Source organism: Podarcis liolepis (assembly GCF_965112155.1).
Source record: "Podarcis liolepis genome assembly, chromosome: 17".
NCBI lineage: Eukaryota > Metazoa > Chordata > Lepidosauria > Squamata > Lacertidae > Podarcis > Podarcis liolepis.
Window position 1 is genome coordinate 22,431,327 of NC_139571.1, and position 20,892 is coordinate 22,452,218.

The following is a 20,892-nucleotide window of genomic DNA, read 5'->3' on the forward strand; positions in this document are numbered from 1 at the left end:
AACCGGGCCTAAACCCTGATTGTAATGGATCTAGAAATGTTAGTAATATTTTGTCATTTTCAGTTAGCCTCTAAGGCGCGCTTGCGCTCTCTCTCTCTCTTAATGTTTTGCAAATACATTTTCCAAATACCACATAACATTATATCTTATACAATATTTTTAGGACTTCCATCAGCTACGCCTAATGATTTTCATTCTTCATCACTTCGTCTTGCATTTCATTATTTTCACTATTACTTTTAAAAATCCATAACTAATAGTCCTTTTCATAAATTTTACCTGCAATATTTCATATAGTCCTCCTTACAAAACTTCTTGCAGTCCTACTAGTGTATTCAATTGATTACAGTTGATTTTCAAATAGTTTGTATATTTACTCCAATCTTCTAAGAACCTCTGATCCCGCCAGTTTCGAATTCTTCCTGTCATTTTATCTAATTCTGCATAGTCCATTAATTTCATCGTCGGTAATTCTTCTTGCTTCCATTTCTGTGCCAATAGCTTTCTCACTCTTTCTTGCTTATACTGCCATGAAAAATAGTTGAGATCCTTGAAAAATGTGCACCATGTATCTCCTGCAAACAATTCAAACATGCATTATTCGGTGAAGGCAATCTCAAGGATGTCTTAGCCAGCACAGACCAAATCCCACAAAGTTTTCATATCATCTAACTTCAGTAGAGGCAGTTTGCTCCTTCAGCAGTAAATTACTGGGTAAAAGACTCTGAATTACAATATATTTATTTGAAATAGCCCTTTGTCTCTTCTGTAGAGGCTTCATGTAAGAGCAAAAAGTGAATGACTACAGTCTTACAGTAGTCCATGTAGTTGTGGCATATAAATTGATCCCAAATTACAGCATAAATTTAACTGTAATAACTTCAAGGCTAATTAGAATACTGACATTCTAACACATATGTTAACATGAGGGGACTATTTTCTATTGTTTATGCAGACTTGTTACTGTGATAGTTCCATCGGTTATAAATTTGCTGGAGTTCCTCCATAAGAAAAAAAAATCCATGTACTACAGTGGTGCCTCGCAAGACGAAAAGAATCCGTTCTGTGATTCTCTTCGTCTAGCGGTTTTTTCGTCTTGCGAAGCAAGCCCATTGATGGATTAGCGGATTAGCGCTATTAGCGTCTTTTAGCGGCTTATCAGCTTATCGGATCAGCTGATAAGCGGTTTAGCAGCTTAGAAAAAGGGGGGGGGGAAACCCCGCAGGAACTCGCAAGACATTTTCGTCTTGCGAAGCAAGCCCATAGGAGATTCATTTTGCGAAGCACCTCCAAAACGGAAAACCCTTTCGTCTAGCGAGTTTTCCGTCTTGTGAGGCATTCGTCTTGCGGGGCACCACTGTACTAACAATGACAATTGGGTGGATTTCTTTAGTGGTTTCATTTTTTGATTGCCCTCTTTGCATATGAACTTCTTAAAAATATCTAATTTTTTTTCTTCCCAGTGTACCTGCAGGAAAGACATGGTGACAATATCAATGGATATCTTTGTAAGGAAGTTTCAGCCAGACAGATACCAGCTGTGGAAACAAGGGAAAGATTTATACACCATTGATCATACAAAGCCCACCCCTGAAATGACACCCGAGGTAAAGGCCTGGTTGCAGAGAAGAAGGAAAACAAAGAGATCTTCCAGGTGGTAATGAATGTTTTGCACTCCATATAGTTGAAGTTTAAATATGATATAATTTCTGTTCTTTTTCAGTGCTTCTCTCCCCCTCTCTTCCACTTCTCTCTGCCATTTCCTTTTAAGTTGTTCATTTATTTTAGTCACAGTTAATTTGTGTCTCCTTAAAACCTAGCAGTGAGCTTGAGGGCAAAAGAGTCATATTTCACAATGATAATACTCATTGAAGAAATATATTCATTTTTAAAAGTTTAATGAGAATGCATTACTGAAATTTATATATGTGGAGCTCTGAGCATTAATATAGTATTTGTTCTGTATGAAAATATGCATTTTGTTTTTGATGAATCCCAGTCCAGAAAAGCATTATTGAGGAGAACTGAGTGAAACACAATTGTTTAGATATTGCAATGAAAATTTCCAAACAAAATCTTTACTTATTTATGTATACTCGAGTTTGCTGTAGCCTCTGGTAAGAGTCCTATCCAGAGGCAGATACATAGTTGGCAGAATGATCAAAAGGTATTGCCAATACCTGGTTATTTATGCTACAGCTCAATAGTTTGAATTTTCTTATTGGCAGTTTCCCCCCCAAATATTCTTCTTGTAATTTTGCATTGTGCCCCGTGATGTATTCTTCTGTCGAATCAGAGTCTCCTAACCTTATAATATAAAAATGCTTTGTAAATACTGATAGCAACATAGAATGATAGGTCTCTCTTAGAATTTTTTTTCATTTTGCATTAGTTCTATTTCTCTCTCTCTCTCTCTCTCTCTCTCACACACACACACACACTTAATGATCTTGATATGAAGTAATCTGGACATTATCAGTTACCCTTTCTGACCTTTGTCATTCTGATTCTGAACCACCATCACCCCCAAAAAACCAGCCACTGTAAGAATGTTATGTTTTTAACAAATGTGCACTGTTTAATCATCAACCCACATATAGCCTTACATTTACATGTTGAGAACCTGTGGGCTTTAATGTGTGTGTCCTATAATTGTACAATGATGCTCTTGTATTGCTGCAGAGAACTGGCAACTTTATTATACAACTGCCATTTGCACTTGGCAGAGAAATTATTTCCTTGTCAGTACAACCCTTATTTATCTGGGTAGCCAATTTAAAAGTTAAAATTAAAAGTGGAGACATTATAGTAATTATGTTGAAAGTTTTATCAGATGAGTGCATGTGCTGAATTTATTCACTGTGCTAAGCTTGTGGATGCATTTCTGTGCTATTTAATTAGTAGACTTGGCACAAGTGCAAACACAGCAGGAGATGCACGTCCCCCAAATGAAGATAAAATGTTTGTTCAGTTTCACCTCTGCTGTAATATGTCAAGGAAAAAAAATATGATAATTCTGATTCTGGGAATAATATGCCTTCCAAATAGGGTCCCATAAGTGTAGGAACAGCAACTCGAGGAAAATAGTGAGGTGATAATGTTTGTGTTCTGGGCGACAGGTTGTGCCAGGGCTGCCGTGGTATGAGAAACTTGTACCGACACAGAAATCACAGCAGGAAATCACAATTTTAAAAATATATTTGTATGTGCTACCACCAGATAGATGGTTGGCACAGCCAGATCACAAAGCAGCTGGTACTGAGAACAGAGGTACTTGACATTTCATGTGTGCACAAGTCCTAGCATCTCACTGACACAGCAATTGCCTGCACACTCAGCGGTCCCGCAAGGTGTGAGAGAAGCTTACGTTGCTCCATTCTTAACAGCTTGGTGGGTGGGCATGCCAACCTGTTGTTCCTGTGCAGTTTGGAACTCCTTGTCTAAATATTGGAGTCTGTGAGCTTGACCTGCTACTCTCACTTTTCCTGTCACATAGGTTGAGCATAAAAGGTGCTGGGCTCATTGCCTGTTGCTGAGCTTGTATCTCCACTGTGCCTTACTTTCAAGGAAGAACCTTGTTGTCATGGTCTGAGCAGGGCACATGATGTTTACATTTTGATATTTAGGTATTAAATGCAGGGCGATTCATAATAATGAAGTATACAGTTTCCATTGGTATACTTTGTTATGAATCACCCTGTATTGTTTCCAGAAACATTGCTACCCATGGTAATTGGAACTTCTTGAATTTTTCCGAATTCAGATTCTGGTAGCTATTGCTAAAGCTGCATTTGCAACTGGTTTAAATTGATGATTTTTTTTATTTTTTTTTTGTAAATGAGATTACAGAAGAATAATCAATCAAAATGTCTTATACATATTGGGATTTGAGCATCATTGTCGAAGTTTAATGTATCTGGGAGATTGCTGTAATTAACTTAAGTTAGTCTTTGTCATGTTCTACAGAATGCTTCACCAAGTAACTGGTTTTAGAACTAGCTTCAGCATTACCTGAGATTATTTCATTTACCGTATTTTTCGCTCTATAACACGCACCCGACCATAACACACACATAGTTTTTAGAGGAGGAAAACCCGTAGGCATGCCACCCGTAGGCATTCCCTCCATAACACACACAGACATTTTCCCTTACTTTCTAGGAGGAAAAAAGTGAGTGTTATGGTGCAAAAAATACGGTAATAAGTAACTTTAAAGAGCTATAACAACATTAACAACTGATTTAAATTAACCTGTTAATCTATTGCTTATCTACCCTTACACACAGATATGAAAAATTGTCAGGGTGGGGTTTTGCTTAGTCCTTTTTGTATTCCTAAAAGCAGGTGAAAGGGATATTTATATTGGTAAATGTTTTATCTTATCCTAGCCAGATGTTCTGTTTTGACAGCAATATCTCTTATAACAGCTCCCAGCACAACCGATCACGATCAAAAAAGCTGAAAACTCCAGAGGACAAGAAGGTATCAACTATAGTGGTTGGTACAGAAATCACCGTCGTTGGAGCAGCTCCAGAGAGCTTCAAGGTCAAAGAAGAGCCACCAGAAAAACTAAAGGCAATAAACACAGGGGTGCCTTCTGGGGAAGAACAAGATGCAAGCAGGATGCAGATGGATCACAATTTATTGGATAACAAAAAGGTCTCAGGTGAGACGAATGGTGTTTATTTCCCATAGAATTCTAGGCAGTTGATATTGTGATCCCATAAATCTGAAGGTGAGAAGCCATACGTTGCTATGCTCTGTGTTGCAAAATGACAAATCTTAGTCTGCACAGTGCTGCTTTCACAGCCATGGACATTTAGAGCATCTTGTATTGCAAAGCAGATTGGGGCATAGCATAGCTGCAGCATTATTCCAGGACAGGTATAATGGTGAAGGCATAACTGTTGGCAAGCTCCTTTCCTAAGCATGTATCTATTTACTTTGGGATTTAGAGTTTTATCTTATGTTTTCCTAAAGGCTCAGGGTGCGTAACAGTGTACTAAACAAATAATGAAGTACTGAAATATAAAACACCTTTAGAAATAAGTCAACCTCTAAAGAGTCATAAAAAAAATAGCTACAGATATCACACTAGTCATTCTTTCACAGCTACAGCCCCCTCAACACCACCTTACCCCATACAAGTTTACACCTGTATTGAAGCATGTAGCCCTCATAGTGACTTTTACAGGTAGCAGGCTCCTCCTCACTTATAATAGGATATTACTACTATTCCAGCAATGTTCCACTCTTGCTTTTTCCATAACAGTGATTTAGAGCTGGATTGTTGCACCAAACTAAAACAGAGTCTAGTGGCATCCTAAAGCAAAACAGAGTCTAGTGGCATCCTAAATAAAATAGCTGTTATTTTTGCTGCAGAAGAATAAGATGGCTATGCATCTGGATTTTTAGCCAAGAATAATTATCTGATTTTTAATCTAAAGGGCAATATCATAATTTTTTTTCCATTTAATGAGACAAGTTCCAGCTAATGTTAACATTTCTGTACAAAAATAGTTGACATGTACCGAGATAAACATAGCTGTGCAGAGATAGCACTCTTAACAAAACAAATAATAGAAATGATCTACTGTACAACATCCAGGCTGAAACTGATTGACTTGGTAGTTTGAGGATTTGAGTAGCCAATGACTACTGGCGCAAATACATGATTTCCATGTGTAGTATAGACATTTTTTGAAGTTATCAACGTTGATCTTACCAGCACAGATTTTTTATTCTAATCTCCATCTCATTCATTAATCTTGATGAAAAGTGAGCCACATTTCCCCTGCTTCTGCAAAAAAATGGAGCAATTAACATGTTTAATTGTCTGCCAAGATTATTTTTTACATTGTGATCAAAATGCTGCTGTTGTTAAAACAAACAAACAAACAAACAAACAAACAAACAAACAAACAAACAAACTGTATTGCCTTCATGCTGAAATTTTGTCCCTAGGTCATAACTCTCCTCATAGCCATGGTCCTCTAATCAAAAACACACACTCTGAAGCGGAAGAGAAAGGAGACTCTGGCTCTGTGTATTTTTGTTCTGAGGAATCGGCACTGGGCTTACTTTCATCTGCTAGCTGCAACCGGGAAGACAATTTGAAAATTTCAACTACTTCAAGGCAGGCTCTTGAGTATGCTTCTTCCGAAGCTGAGAGCCTGGAGAAAGAAGAAACTAGCAGTTTGTCTACAGAAGAGGATGATATCAGCGATATTGAAAGCAGTGAAAATGGTTTGGAGCCTGGAGAAATATCACCACTGGTAAGAAAGGGTGTTATGGTTAAAACAATTTGAGCATTTTTGATAAATTCAGAATTGCTTGAAATGAGTCCTGGATTTCTCAAGTGTTTGGCACGGTATTAGAGTTCTGAGATCATTTCACTATTATCTATAAATATTTTATCCTCCGGCTTAACAGTTGTATGTGTAATGTGCTTTATACTTTCATCTCATTCCAGCTTTTCAACAAGCCTCTGTCTTGGATTATTTGTGGTTTTGGATACGACTGAGAGGAAAGCCTCATATTTTGCAAGCTAATACAAGAAAAAACAACTATTGACTATTTAATAAAATCTTCCCAGTGTTATGGTGTAGATCAGGGTTTCCCAAACTTGGGTTTCTAGCTGTTGTTGGACTACAACTCGCATCATCCCTAGCTAGCATGACCGGTGGTCAGAGTTGATGGGAACTGTAGTCCAAAATAGTTAGAGACCCAAAGTTTGGAAAACCCTGGTGTAGATAATACCTCCCCATACATTGTTGTGAGATCCCATATTATCTACAGTATGTTATAGGAACGAAATTACCAGTAGCTAATAATAATAATACTTAACATTTGACAGTTCATTTATTATAAATTATCTCAATGATCTTTGCCACAGCCCTGAAAGGTGGATCAGTTTTATAATCCCTGTACTGCAGTTATGTGGTATGTGTGAGGCTGAACGTGTAGTGGAATGCCCAAAAATCCACCTAGTGGTTGAGGTGAAATTTTGAACTGGTGCAACTCACTGTACTAGACAAAGTTGTTGTTCATATCTTACCACATTTTATAAGACATCCCATTTTGATTGGTAGCAAATGTCCATGTGAATGAGACTCCAATGAGATAATAGCAGAGCTGCATTAACTAACTTGGAGGCTAGATCTGCTTCTGGCACCTGCAGAGAGCAGCCCTTTTTGAATTGCCAGATGTTCCTAAGAGAGTGGAAAAGACACTTTAGAGCTAAGAATAAAACAGCACTTGCCCTTTTACCGACATAAATAGCAAACTCATCATTGTTTTACAGAATGAGATTTAGCAGTCCCAAAGCCAGTCCTTCTGTTTTAATATAAAGTGCTAATAAACATCTCAGTGGTGAGATTCTGCATTACAGCTCATGTTTAATTCATTTGGTTGGGTACTTTTTAGCTATTCCTTAGTGGGGTTTCAAGTATTTTCCAATATGTTTGCATGCTGTGTCCATCTTGTAGTGGCACACAAACATTTTATAGGGTTGCTGCTGAAAAAGCTGTCTCTTAGCCTTTCTGCACAGCTACCTTGCTTTGTTTAATGAATCTGCCACGTTCTTTAATCATAAGAGCAGCTGTACTGCATTAGGCTAATGATCCTTCCAGGTCAGTGTCCTGTTTCCTTGAGTGGCCAGACCAGGCTGCCGAGGGCTCTGTATGACAGCTGCAGGGTACTAATTGAGCCTTCCATTTCCCACCAAGCACTGCCAGCCTCTTGAATTTCCAAATTTTATGAGTAACCTTGTAGCTGGAATAGAATAGTTGAATTGCTACCTAATATTCGTTGGTGTTCAACCACCTTCTGTAGCATCCTTTCCCAACCTGGTTCTTTCCAGATGTTTTGGGCTGTACCCACCATCATTCCTCATTAGTGGCCGTGCTATCTGGGGCTGATGGGAAATGAACGACTGGATGGCACCACCTTGAGGATAGCTGCTTTATAGAGCTCTACATATATAGAGCTCTTTATATAGCTCTGTATAACAGAGTTTGGATAGTCTTGCAAGATCCTAGTAAACTGAATGTTGGTGAAGACATTTGCGACAACCATTAAAGTCTCAGCACTTATTTAACAGAAGAACTGTAGCTTTGACCCTCAGTAATGAGACTGCCATCTTGAAGATACAACTTCGGAGAAAAGCCCCCAAATTGTATTCAGCCAGGCTCTACTCAGAGGAGAGCCATTAAAATCAACAGACTCATTAATTTTAAAGGGTCTACTCTGACTAAAATTGGATACAACCCATTGCTTCTCTAACTTTTAATCTTGACAGAGCAGGCTGCTACTTCCTGGACGTAGTACAGTGGAATTGCCTTGATCTCAGGCTGCTACTCCAACCCATTATGCGAGGGCAGTTGCAGAGGCTGGCATCTTCACACAGATCTGCGGAAGCGTCTCTTGAAACTTAAAGCCAGAGTTTAGGAAACACTACGATAAATGATGTTTTGTAGGTACAGGCATTTCAGTTACCAATGAAGCTGAAGTCCCAGCTTCTTGAAAATGTCTAATTTCCAAGCTTTGGGGGAAAGTATACCCTCAAAGGAGAGGCTGCGAAGCTATCCCACGGGATTTGAATTATTTTTATCAAAGACTGCAAAAGGGACAGTTATTTTCCACTCCTTTTATGATGGGAAAAAATATATCTCAAAGAAAAAACCCCATTAATTTTGAAATCCTGATTTTTCTATTGAGAAAACAAAATGTGGACATGCACTTTCAACACTAATAGGCAAAAGGGGACTTTTAGTTTAAAAACAACAATGCTGCTACCATTTCTACTTTTTTCCAACTACCTAGTTGCATTGAACTGCAAGCATTCATTTTTTGCCTGTTATCTTACTACTGCCCCCTTAAAACACCATCTAAAATCTACCCAAAATGCTTTAATACCAGCAAAAGCACATTTAAAGGACATGGGTTCCCCCAAAGAATCCTGGGACATGGGTTTCCCCCCAAAAAACCCATGTCCTTTAAATGTGCTTAAAATGTATAGTGTGAATGTGACCTTTAGTTAATATATGTTTTCTTTCTTCCATCCCTTTAGGATATTTTTGGTCTGCCTTAAATGAAAAAAAAATGTATGTTGTCTCTTTCAGGTAACTGAAGGAGAGAGAACAAAAACATCTAAAAGTTGGCGTCATCCGCTAAGTAAACCCCCCGCCAGATCTCCTATGACGCTGGTTAAACAGCAGGCAGTAAGTGATGAAGGTGAGCATGCTTTTTAAAATCCCCTCTAATAATATATCTTTCAGCCAATATAAATGCATCTGCATACACTTACTGTTGCACAGTACTGAAGACGAAAGGATATTTGACCGTGTGCCAGAAACTCAACTGCTGCAGAATGAGCTGCATTAAAAGCTTTCAGCATGCTTCCTGAATACATGATGTCGTTTTTTTGTACTTTCCCACCCTTCCTTTCTCTTAAATCCTTCTAAACGCATTAGAAGGGACTTGTAAGAAGCTCAGAACAGTATGAAGTCACTTAAATACTACATGGATGATAAAAGCTCATTCGGCAACCAGATAGTCTTTGTTGGATTTCTCAGCAATTAGCTTTGGCACAGAACATTACACTTTATTGTATGAAGGCAAGCAGAGCTAAACACGACACTTCTAGATCTTTGGAACCAGCAGAGAACAAATTTGCTGTTTTGTTCTCTTTTATAAATATCTAGCTGGATCTCGAAAATAATCTGATTCTCTGGTAGATTTTGTTTATCGCCCAGGCTCATGAAAGAGACACTGTGTTGGATGCAAGGAAACAGGAGAAGTAGGAAAGTAGCTGCTAGTGCTCTTTCACAAAGATTTGCAAAAGAGGCTGTGCAAGTGTTCTCTATAGTAGATAGATTCTGTACTTGTGTCTCATGGTTCTGATTGTGCCAGAGGTTATGTAAGCTCAGTGGAATAGCATACTTGCGTTTTGTTTCACTTTGGTTGTTCCACACTGGCACATGAGGTTTTGCATCTATCCCACTGTTTTCCTTCTGAACAATGTCAGAAGGGTTACTAGCATCCTTTAATCTTTGAATTCTGTGTTGCAAGTTCAGTAATGTAAAAGAAGAGAGAAGTATTGCTCCCCCCTCCCCAGAGTTGTTGAGAAAAGCCTCAATGTTTTGTGCATTAGAAATGCTGACAGGTCTATATAAACGTACATATGGAGAAGTCTGATCTCATAACCAGTGAGGTCAGATTGAAAAGAAATGCAAAAACTACAATCTATGACAATTACATTAAAGCTTAAACGGATGAAAATAAGCATGGTGTTTTCATATTGTCAAAAACATGTCTACTGCAAATTTATTTGGTTACCGCAAATTTTGCCATTCCATTGTATAACATAATCATATGTGTTATATCAATTCAATTGGGATACATTATTAAAGTATGGTAGTTCTTCCTGAATGTATTTTCAGGATGGAAATGTAAACATGTTTGTAAAATCTATATAGCAGCTTTCTAGATCATTAGGCCAGTGTGGTCATGCATTTCTGTTACATAGCACAACAAATGATAGCTTTACCAATTAAAGCTCCCCTTGCCTTTTTTTTTTCCTAAAAGAAAAACCATTTACTCTTTTTCAATTCTAGAATAGTTCTGTTGATGGTCTCTGCCAATAATAGTTTCTTCCATAAGCCCTGGTTATTGTTTGTGGTTTGTTCCAAAAGAGCTAAACCATGAGTTCCTGTTCAGATAATATGCTAAGACAAACCATGGCTTACCTCAGCCCAGCCCAGCAGCAGATCTCCTTTCTGGGAGCCCACACACTTATTTGTTCGTGCTAAGCCATAGTTTGGTTTGTGTTCAGTTCCAGCATGAACTAAAAAGTTAATCAGCATTATTTTTTTACAGCATTCAGAATTTGACAAGCTGCTGTGCTGCAGTATCGGGTCTAAAAGTAAATCAAGGGCCATACTCAAAAAATGAGATATCTTGACAGACGGAATAGAATGTCAGTTGGTGAAGCTTTCCCCCATACTTCTACTTCCCTACTTGAAAAGGCTTACCCTGTTTAATTTGTGCCAGCCATAAAGCTGTTAAAGGCACAAGACATCATTCACTTTGTTCTTGTACCTGTTCTTCTTGCTGCAAGCTGCTCCTGTTGGAATAGAGCAGATCTTTTCACCAGGGAATATGCAAGAAATAACTTACATTTCTTCCTCCTGGTTTTTAGCAACAGTGATTAAGTGACAAACATCCGTAGCGACAGCAGTGCCTCTGTATCTGCCTAATAAGCCTTAGAATGTTGCTTCCACATTTTGCTTTCTATTTCTATAGATGTCTGATTGAAGTAGTTTAACAAAAAGGAGGACTCTGGTCCTACTGCTGGGGAGTGGAGGAGGGAATAAAACCTGAAGGTAAACTAGAAATCAATCAGATTTATACCCCAAAAGAACTTAATTCTTGTTAGTTAAATCAGCATTTATGGAAACTACTTTCGGGTGTAGTTCTGATATTTTTGTTCAGCTGAATTAGTTCATCCCAAGTGCTGATTGTGCTGATACCAATCCCCACCCCCCAAAAAAAGTTTTAGTAAGTCTTTTTCATATTATAGGATTCTGTGAATGTTAAGTAGAAAAGTTGTGGAAGGTCCTCATAGGGTCATGGGTTCCTTTATCTGACTCTAGTCCGCATATCAGTAGCATGATGCTTTGTTTTCTATTCTTGTAGGGTTGCCATATTTCTAAAAGAAAATGCTTCTCTAAAATCCAGTACCTTAATTTTGCTGTTTTCTTCTTTCCACTTCATGACATCTCAGAATCTGTAACTTCATTATCACCTTATCTCATCTTCCATTTTTGCATTCTATACCAGTTTTAGGCTGCAATCCTGTACTTGCCTGGGAATAAGCACCTTTGAACATAATGGGACTGACTTCTGAGTAGATGTGCATAGAACTGCACTATAGTCAAAACCAAATCTAAAATAGTTTAGCCCAGGCATGGACAAACTCGGCCCTCCAGATGTTTTGGACTACAATTCCCACCATCCCTGACTACTGGTCCTGGTAGCTAGGGATCATGGGAGTTGTAGTCCCAAAACATCTGGAGGGCCGAACTTGCCTATGACTGGCTTAGCCCTTTTTACCAGACCACAGAAAACTTTGACTTTTTGGCGGTCTGTATTATACCTTGCTTTGCCATGCTTCCAGCCTAGTTAGCTGAAATCTTGCATGTTTCAACTCCAAAGGCTGCTTACCCAATTCTTTTTAGAAGACATAGATGAGCAAACGTCTGCCCAGACTCACAATGTGTGGTATTCAAAATTTTAATCCGAGTAGACCTATTGAAATGAATGGACTTAACATAGTCATATTCATATAATTCAGTGGATCTGCTCTGAATAAAACTTAGTTGAATTCCACCCTTTAAATCCTCTTAGTGTTTCTTGGAAGCAGATACACATAAAACCCTCCAATGTATTTGATTAAGTGTATATTCAAAAATGTATTTGAGCAGTTCAGAGTTTAGGAAGAGACCATTTCTTGCTGGAGAGCTGTTGAAACATATCTGAGTTTCTCCACAGAGAATATATCTCAGTAAAATGGCAACAAGCTTTTAAATTATCTCTCCTGCAGAGTATATCTAAATTTACTCTTGTATTTTATTGCAGTATTGGTAATTGGCTTTTTCAGCCATCCCCTTTTAAACAAAAGTTCTACACATCCCCCTTTTTAAAGCTTTGGTTCTATTGAAGCTCCTTTATCTGAAGCAGTAATTTGCCTCTGCTTGGCTCTGCTCAGCTAACCATGCAAACTACCCCATGTTAATACTGGAAGTTGACATATAATTGCACTAGCCTACTGTAATGGTTAAGAGCCCCAAATCCCATAGGATAATGTGTAATGGCTCCCTGTCACAGCTGCATTTTGGAGTAGTAAATTCCAAACAGCACCCAGTTGAGCTTCTGAGCCAAACTATGTTACATTTATAGTGTTAGCTATTTAAAAACAAACAAAAAACCAACCTGCAGAAGGTTTGGTCACTTATTGCACAAAACTTATATTTCCCAGTCAAGGAAGTTCCCTATTTCCCCCTATTTTCAGCTATGTGAATAATTGAATAGATCTATAGTTGGGTTTGTGGTTCTTTCTTTTTTTGCAGGGGGGGGGGGGTGGCCCACAAATTCACCAGCTACAGTACTTCAATTAGCTGTTAAGCATCTCGCCTTAAATTAGAGACAGCTTTGAGCCATGATCTATATCTATGTAATATTTGCATGTCTTGAGGGGACAAGATTGAGTGGATTTCAGAATGTTCCAGTAATTTACACAAAAAAGGCTACATTAACATTAGAATCCATCTGGTAAAGTAATTAAAAGATTTAAATATGGAAGGGTTAAGTGAAATTGCTGCATTTTTAATTAGAGATTATACAGTTTTGTGACTAGGGATGGCTGTTAACCTTGGTTATAGCTAAAATAAAATGTTTGAAAATTATGATTACCCAGCTCATTGTGAGTCATTCTTGTTAGAATATTGCCAGGTGAGAGGTGCTGGAGTGATAGGAATTTTTAGAATGCATCCCTTCATAGTAATGCAATTATTCGTAAACTTTTTGAACTACAGTACTAGATAGATTTATTTTCTCCCTGCAGGTAGAACATGTTGCACTATTTCGGCTTTAGGTAATAAATTCCCTGTCAGAGCCGTCTTTCCCATTGGTGTTAGTGGTTCGTTGCGCCAGGGCGCCGGCCTTTCAGGAGTGCCCTAGTGAGTGGGGAGCTGTGCGGCTTTGCTGCAGCCCCCCTTTCCCTGCACGCCCGCCAGCTGCACCCCACCAACTATATGGCTGGCGGGCATGCCGTTTCCTTCCCAAGCCTCTGCAGGAGGAGAGCAATCCCCGCAGAGGCACGCAGTTTCCCTCCCAAGCTTCTGCATCTGCTCCCAGTCGTTGTCCTCCTCCTGCTTCCTGGTGAAAGGTGGCGCGCAGCCTTCCTGGGCTGCCTTCTTGGGCGTCCCAACGCCAGAGAGCACGTCCGCTAGCATGTTTTCCTGCTTGATTGCCACCACCATGCCAGGGATCGGGGCGGTGGGGGAGGTAGAGGACTTGGTGCTGCTCTCGACCCACTGTTTCAAAAAAGTCACTTTTTAATTTTCCTCTTTTCACAAAGCAGCAGCGAAGTTAGATGTGCTGGCCCTCAGGGAGGAGTTGGACAGGGAAAGGAGACTGTTGCCAAGCTTAGTGAGGAAGCGCTCCTTCTAGAAGAAGCACACCCTCATCAGCTCCAGTGGCGACGGCGGCTGTGCTTCTCAAACTCCCATTGTTGGTAGCTGCCTGCATGGAGCGCACCAGCCACCAAACCATCAGCAGGCTAGGCCAAGTGGCACGTAGGACACCAGACTGGGTAGGACTTGCCCACAGGCCAAACAAAGTGGAGAGGGGCCTTAATACAGGCCTCCCTAAGCCTTAGCCTGCCACAGGCTTAGCAAGAGTGTGGAAGATTTTGGTGATGCCTTGCAAAACTTCGGGTGTCTTCTTTGCTGCATGCAGTAAGTGGCAGCTGAGGGTGGCGGCAGCAAGGGTTCTGGCCTCAGGTGGCAAAATGGCTTGGGCTGTGTATCCCTCACTCAAAATTATACCAAATTTCATAGTGATAGGAGAAATAATTATGCATTCTTTTATAGAGAATCCAACATACCTTATTAGTATTAGAACCTGTGCTGTAGCCTGATAAATGCGAAACCCTTTGCCACACCCTTGGCATCAAACTCTCCGACTAGCCACACACTCCGCAGTGAATGCTTGGGAGTGGGACTAGTCAGTGTGCAAGATCAGAGGCCCTGCTAAGTACTGGTATAACCTCTGTATAGGGCTCATACTTATTTCAGTGCTATTCTTATCTACAGCTGGATGTTTTGTTTACCCGTATATAAATCCTTTGTGAGTATTCTTGTCCCTTTTAGGTTTCTTTTGTGGCTGATCCCTGTTTGTCAATTTTTATTTTTTAAAAAAAATTAAGGATGGAACCTTGCGACCACGCTGGAGATAAAAAGTTGTGCGTAGGCACTGTTGTTTGATTAGACGATCTTAATTTGCATTTTGAGTCATATTTTGCTTTGCATGCTTGTGCATTCTTTTCAGGAAAATGAGGCACAGGCATACAGACAGACAAGGCTTAAAATAGAATTCATTTATATTGATGAGATAATTTGCAAAACTGAAATTAGTAGGTTTTTCATCATTTTGATCTGGCACCAGAAAACAGGTGAAGAGTTCTACATAGCTTTGGGTAATTTTAAGCACATTCTGTATACAAGAAGAAACAAACTAAGAATTCAAATGCTGACATCCTGCAAAATTGTGTTAGTTTTTTCAGAAGATTTCATTAAGGTCTATGCATTCTTGATGCACTTCTGCTACATTTGGGTGAAATTTTCCTAGCTTGAAAGTCACTGGATATATCAAAGTTCACTCAGTTGAACACCTATGTCCCACATTACTGTTCACTCCGGCTCTAGTGCAAAAATCCACCACTGGATTTTGAAGCCCTGTGCACGTGACCTTAGAGACAATCTAGAACTGTCTTGCAATTTCTTGTGAAATGCAGTACTGTAGTTTAGTTGAACGGAACTGTATTAGGATACATGTTACAAGTCTGTAAAATCCTGCCTTTGTCATAGCGCGTGATCATTACCCAACCCAGTTAACCCTTCTTTAACCGATGGAAACCCTGGAGTTTCATGCAATTTAGTCCAAGCCAGCCTCAATCCAACTTGAGGGTGGTAGCTATACTCAATTTCTGGTGAAGCCCAGGTGTGCACATTTGACATGCCCATGGGTTGGCAATGGCAGTTCTACAATTCTGATGTTAGCAGGGGAGTGTATCACAGAGCAGCATCCTCATTTGCCTCTTAAGCCTTTTTGGACTGGCTGACCGTTGTGGACCCTTCCAGCTTTTCAACTCTATGATTCTGTTTTAGATTCTCACCCTGTGTAGAACTTTAAAAATAGACATCCCAATTCAATATCATTCTTGGATTGCCTTGTAGTATAGAAAACAATGAATTTCTCTCTACCTTAGAAGACTAACAGTACAATCCTAACTAGGGCTAGGCAACCTAAGACCTGTGGGCCAGATGTGGCCCAATCTCCTTCTCAATCCGGCCTGCGGATGGTCCGGGAATCAGTGTGTTTTTACATGAGTAGAATGTGTGCTTTTATTTAAAATGCATCTCTGGGTTATTTGTGGGGCATAGGAATTCGTTCATTTCACCCCCAAAATATAGTCCGGCCTACCAAGTGGTCTGAGGGACAGTGAACCGGCCCACGGCTGAAAAAGGTTGTTGACCCCTGATCCTAACCATATCTACTCAGATGTACATCCTCTTGAATTAAGTGGGGGCTTACTCCCAGATAAATGGGGCTAGGATTACAGCCTTGAACTATAATCCTATCCCCCTTACTTCGGGCTAAGCATTTTAAAGCTTAATGGGACTTACTTCTGAGTAATCGCATACAGGGGTCCATTCTAGGTATACAAGCTCACTTCTCCCAAAGTTACTAATCAACAGTATCTGCTTCGACAGGGTGTGGGTGAATGGTTTTTCTTCTTCTCCTGACCCAGTAATATCTATATATATACTTGTTACTCATCACAGGCTTTCTGAGAAAAAGAGTATTTCATTAAACTTTCCTATGCAATGAACTTTCTAAAGCAGATCAAGTTGATAAATGCTGTAAGGAAAACAACAACAACCAATGGCCAGATCTCAGGGAGAGAAAAGGATAACAGAGCATATTCTTGCATATGCAAGAATAGTGGCTGCTTGCATTGATAAGTAATTATACACACACTTATATGGTTTACATAGAGATTTAGCATTACCATGGCTCCATAATTGGACACAATATTGTGTCAACATTTTCTTACTGAAATGTGTTTGTTTTGGCTTCTTTTTGCCTGTTTCTCAATCTGTATCTTAAAATAAAGCATCACATTAAATGGCTGTGAAAGCATTGATGAAGTTCAGTTTAAATATAAAATAATTTGTGCTGGTAAGAAAAATTTAATTATCTAAACCCCATGCAGAGCTCACAGATAAAGATAGCATGTTGTCTTGTCTTCGGGATTGCTTATTTTATACTCTACTGAACATGAAGCTCAGAAGGGGAATGCAGGAGTCAAGCTTATTTGGTCTACAATTTCCAAATCCTTGCATGGGCACATGCATGAAATGTGGGCCTCTTAGTGCTTAGAAGTTTGGAAAAATTGTTAAGTGATACGTACAGTACGGATAGCCAACACAAAGATTACAAAAATTCTTTGTAGTGGCTGAGGCTTCAAAGCCATTCAGCACAGTGTTCCACCCCCTGCCCCTATTCTGCAGATGTCTTCAGACTCTGTATCCTGTGAGACTTTCCCTGTTTTCACAAAGACATGGAGGAATAAAGAAGGGTAGCTGCAGGGAAGTACTGCATCATTATGGAGAAACTGTTCAGTAAGCAAATGAGAGAGAAACCCTTTTGAAAACTTGTCTATGCAACGTTTTCTTAAACTAAAGAAACATGCCATTTTATAATTGGCTTACTGCTTTTCTGCAGGAATTAAAGATAACTCATCATTAACGATCTATAAAAGTATTTTGTCAACTTAGATGCATGTCGTCATGGTCTGAAGGAATCTGATGCTTCAGCGTTTTTACCAGCATCAAATTCTTCTGTATAATGGAGGTGTTAATCAGAAATAAGTAAATCATAAGTACTCTTTCCCCTTTTAAAATATATCCCACAGCAACAAATGATCGTGAGAGCTGTTATTCCCCAATCAGTATACAGTTTTGATCATTGGTGGCAAAGACTCTCCTCCTGGAAGAGAGGGGAGTGGTTGTGGGCGGGAGCCCGAGCTCCGCCTCTAGCAGGGGGCGTTAGCCCCCTGCCTCCCACTCACCTGGCTGGTGCCCACAGGCAGGCACCCAACCAGGTGCCTCCGAGGGGGCGTGTACAGCAGCCTAAATGCTGCGGCGCCAGCCCCCCCCGGCCTCACTCTTCGTCGTCCCGTCGTGAGTAGCCACGTTCGGCCCTCCCGTCATCCTTCTCATTCAATTAGGGGAGAATGACCTTGTTGACAGAAGAAGTGCGGACTTGTCATGGAACATAAAAAGAGATTTGGATGAGATTGCTGCCTTGTGTCCCGGAAGAACGGTGTTCTGGTCCTCCTTCCTGAAGAGAATTGTTTGGCGCGGTGCGCAGAACTCTATGGCCATTGAAAAAACCAGGAAACTCTTAAATCTGGCAATAGCCCGTTGGGTGCACTTTATGAATGGCCGAGTCATTTCTCATGACCGTATCCGGATTAGCGACCAGGCCTTGTATCGGAATGACGGGGTTCATCTCTCAGACCAGGGGAATGACATTTGGTTAGATAGTGTTATCAGCAGCATTAGGGATTGGTTGCAGCTGTGAGGGTATTGGCGGCGAGCCTTTTTGGGCTCAGGTGGCGGTTAGGCATTGGAATAATGTGTTGTGGTGTGTCGAAGGGCTAGGTGTGGCCATCGCCTATGCCTTCAATTTCTGGGTATTCCGTTAAAGGAATCTGGCGGTCGTGTATTCTGTCCAATGCCCGCTTGGCGGGAGGCCATGGCACGACCCTCGGTGACATCAGGGGAGAGCCTATAGTTGGATTAGCAACAACAGGCTCCACCTACTGGTGAATAACCCCCCCCTTGTTTTAGACTCACCCCTCTCTGAGGGGGTGGAGTCAGCTGACGTAATCCAGTGCCTAAGCCAATACCTTTTCACTTGCTGTAATCAATAAAGTTGTGGCCTTTTCTTGCCCATTAACCTTATATCACGTGCCCTTGTGTATTCCGCATTGCGGGGATCGGGTCCTCGAACCACAACAATGTTGACATGGTGTTTTGTATTGTTTTTAGCAGGAACGGGCGTCTGTAACAAACGTGGGGAGGGCGGATTCTCCTTTTGTACTTTTGCAGTGCAGGCTTCCTCTTCAGTCTGAATGTGTCTGTTCTCGTGGGCTTGTTTTCATATGTGGACTTGCCATCCACTTCCCTTTTATATGCTGCTTAAATTGTTGTTTGCCATCGTCGCTCTCAGAACGCAGCCTTTTCAAATGTCATTTTCATTTAAGAACTGCCCGAGTCTCTCTCAACTGAAGAAGACATACAAGAAACAGAGTCCTGGGCCAAGCCTCTTGTCTACCTTTGGCAGAACAGAGCACCAAATTTCACTGCTGAAAAGGAATACAATGCAGCTGTTGCCAATTTGGAACCCTGCTGCGCCATATGCACGCTCCTCAAGCCTTACTACAAGGTAAGGAAGCTTTTCACAGTTTGAGAGGTATTTATAAACAAAAGAAACCCAAATATTTGTAGAGTGCTGCTTTGTGACAAAACTGCCGATTTTCTCTTTATCCTCTATCCTTTTTTTTTTTTAAGCAAGTAAAGGATTGAATGCTAAACGGTCCATCACTTAGCTTGTCAAAATAGATACTGTGATTCCAAGGGGTAGAGTCCAACTGCCAAAAAGCAAGGAAATGGAAACGGAGCAATTTCTGCTCTCTGTGGTAGGCTTGGTAGGTTTAGCATTGGATAAGCACACACTGGATAAGCACAACAAAGATAGCAAGGGAATGGAGATTTCCATTAACTCAGATATTTGAGATGTACAAATTCATTATACATATTTGAGGGTATGATTCGGCTCCTCTGGACTCACCCTGTGGAGTTCACGCAAAGCTGGTTCCCGTATCACAGTCCCTTCCTATGCAAGCATGCAGAGAAGTGGTTAAATTGCACTATATTTATTTTTAAAGAGTACAATTTATTTCATAAAGGTCCCCTCATTGAATAATTGCATTGATTTAAGTACAGTTTTCATGGGGCAATGTCTCTTCATTTTGCTACCTCATTTTATATCCAAGGGCTCTCCTGCTCACTATGAAGGGCTGGAATGATTAATTTTGCATTTTCTTTACTTCTACCGCTTAAATTGCCATTTTCCTATGGCTTGGCTGTAGAGTGTTTGCCACTGCATTTCACTGCACTTTTGGCATGCCATATACTAGTGATAGATAAGCACATATAAATGGCTATCCCCTCTCCCAGGATTCATGCTAAAAAAATGAGAAAAATGCTGTACTAGATCAGGCTGGTAGTGGTGACATTTTTGCCCCTCTAAAATCTTTTTCCAAATCTTGCACAATTACACTCTTGCCATGCTCAATTGCTTATAGGTGCCCAACTCCCTTTATGGAACTGAAGTCCCTGCCCAGCTGGTAGATGTTGCAGAATGCTCAAACTGTCTTTTCCCCGCTTTCCTCCATTCCTACCACAACATCTCAACAATACTGGGGGTGTAGTCTCCCATCCCTAGATAGTTGCTAAGCAGACAGGTGTAACACACCGTCCAGTAACCTGATGTGAAGTGCTTCTTACCTTAATCCATGATTAGCAGGAGAGGGGGGAAACCATGCATCAAGAGCTTGCTGTGCAGTGTGATGAGGCAAAGGTCCAATACCTTCTCCTAACTAAGTTCTGACAAGAGCAGATACCGTTTGCTGTTGCAGAGTACAAATAGGAGCAATTCCTCCTTAAGTGGCAGCAGTAGTTACATCTCCAAAGATGAGTTTCCCAGTTTCTGGAGCTGCTGTGAGTAAAATGGTTTCCTCATCATATTAAGCCATTAGACTATGGTTTAATGTGACATGTGGACCAGGCCAGTATGTGTGTGTAAGGCCTATAAAACTGTAAAATTTAGTAATAAGAAATGAATGCAACGAAAGATTCAAATGAGTAATAAATTTAGGTTGCTTAAGCTTGACACTTAATTTTACAACTGTCAAAATACTGAAATATCTGAAACACGGGACGGATATTTTAGAAGCAATGCGACTTGGTTTTATTA

General features: G+C 40.3%; 1 protein-coding gene across 7 annotated transcripts in view; it reads left to right on the forward strand.

Moving 5' to 3' along the window:
* KDM4C (lysine demethylase 4C) overlaps positions 1 to 20,892 on the forward strand; it is a gene marked incomplete at its 5' end in the record, with an annotated part of 188,174 nt that overhangs the window by 88,079 nt on the left and 79,203 nt on the right. For 4 of the 7 annotated variants that reach the window (XM_083482240.1, XM_083482245.1, XM_083482242.1 and 1 more), the window contains 5 exons: positions 1,464 to 1,657; positions 4,428 to 4,666; positions 5,965 to 6,275; positions 9,123 to 9,234; positions 19,118 to 19,299. In XM_083482240.1, the coding sequence (XP_083338366.1) occupies positions 1,464 to 1,657; positions 4,428 to 4,666; positions 5,965 to 6,275; positions 9,123 to 9,234; positions 19,118 to 19,299 (1,038 nt within the window). The remainder of the gene's footprint in view (positions 1 to 1,463; positions 1,658 to 4,427; positions 4,667 to 5,964; positions 6,276 to 9,122; positions 9,235 to 19,117; positions 19,300 to 20,892) is intronic. The other 3 variants (XM_083482243.1, XM_083482244.1, XM_083482246.1) reach the window with 1 other exon arrangement.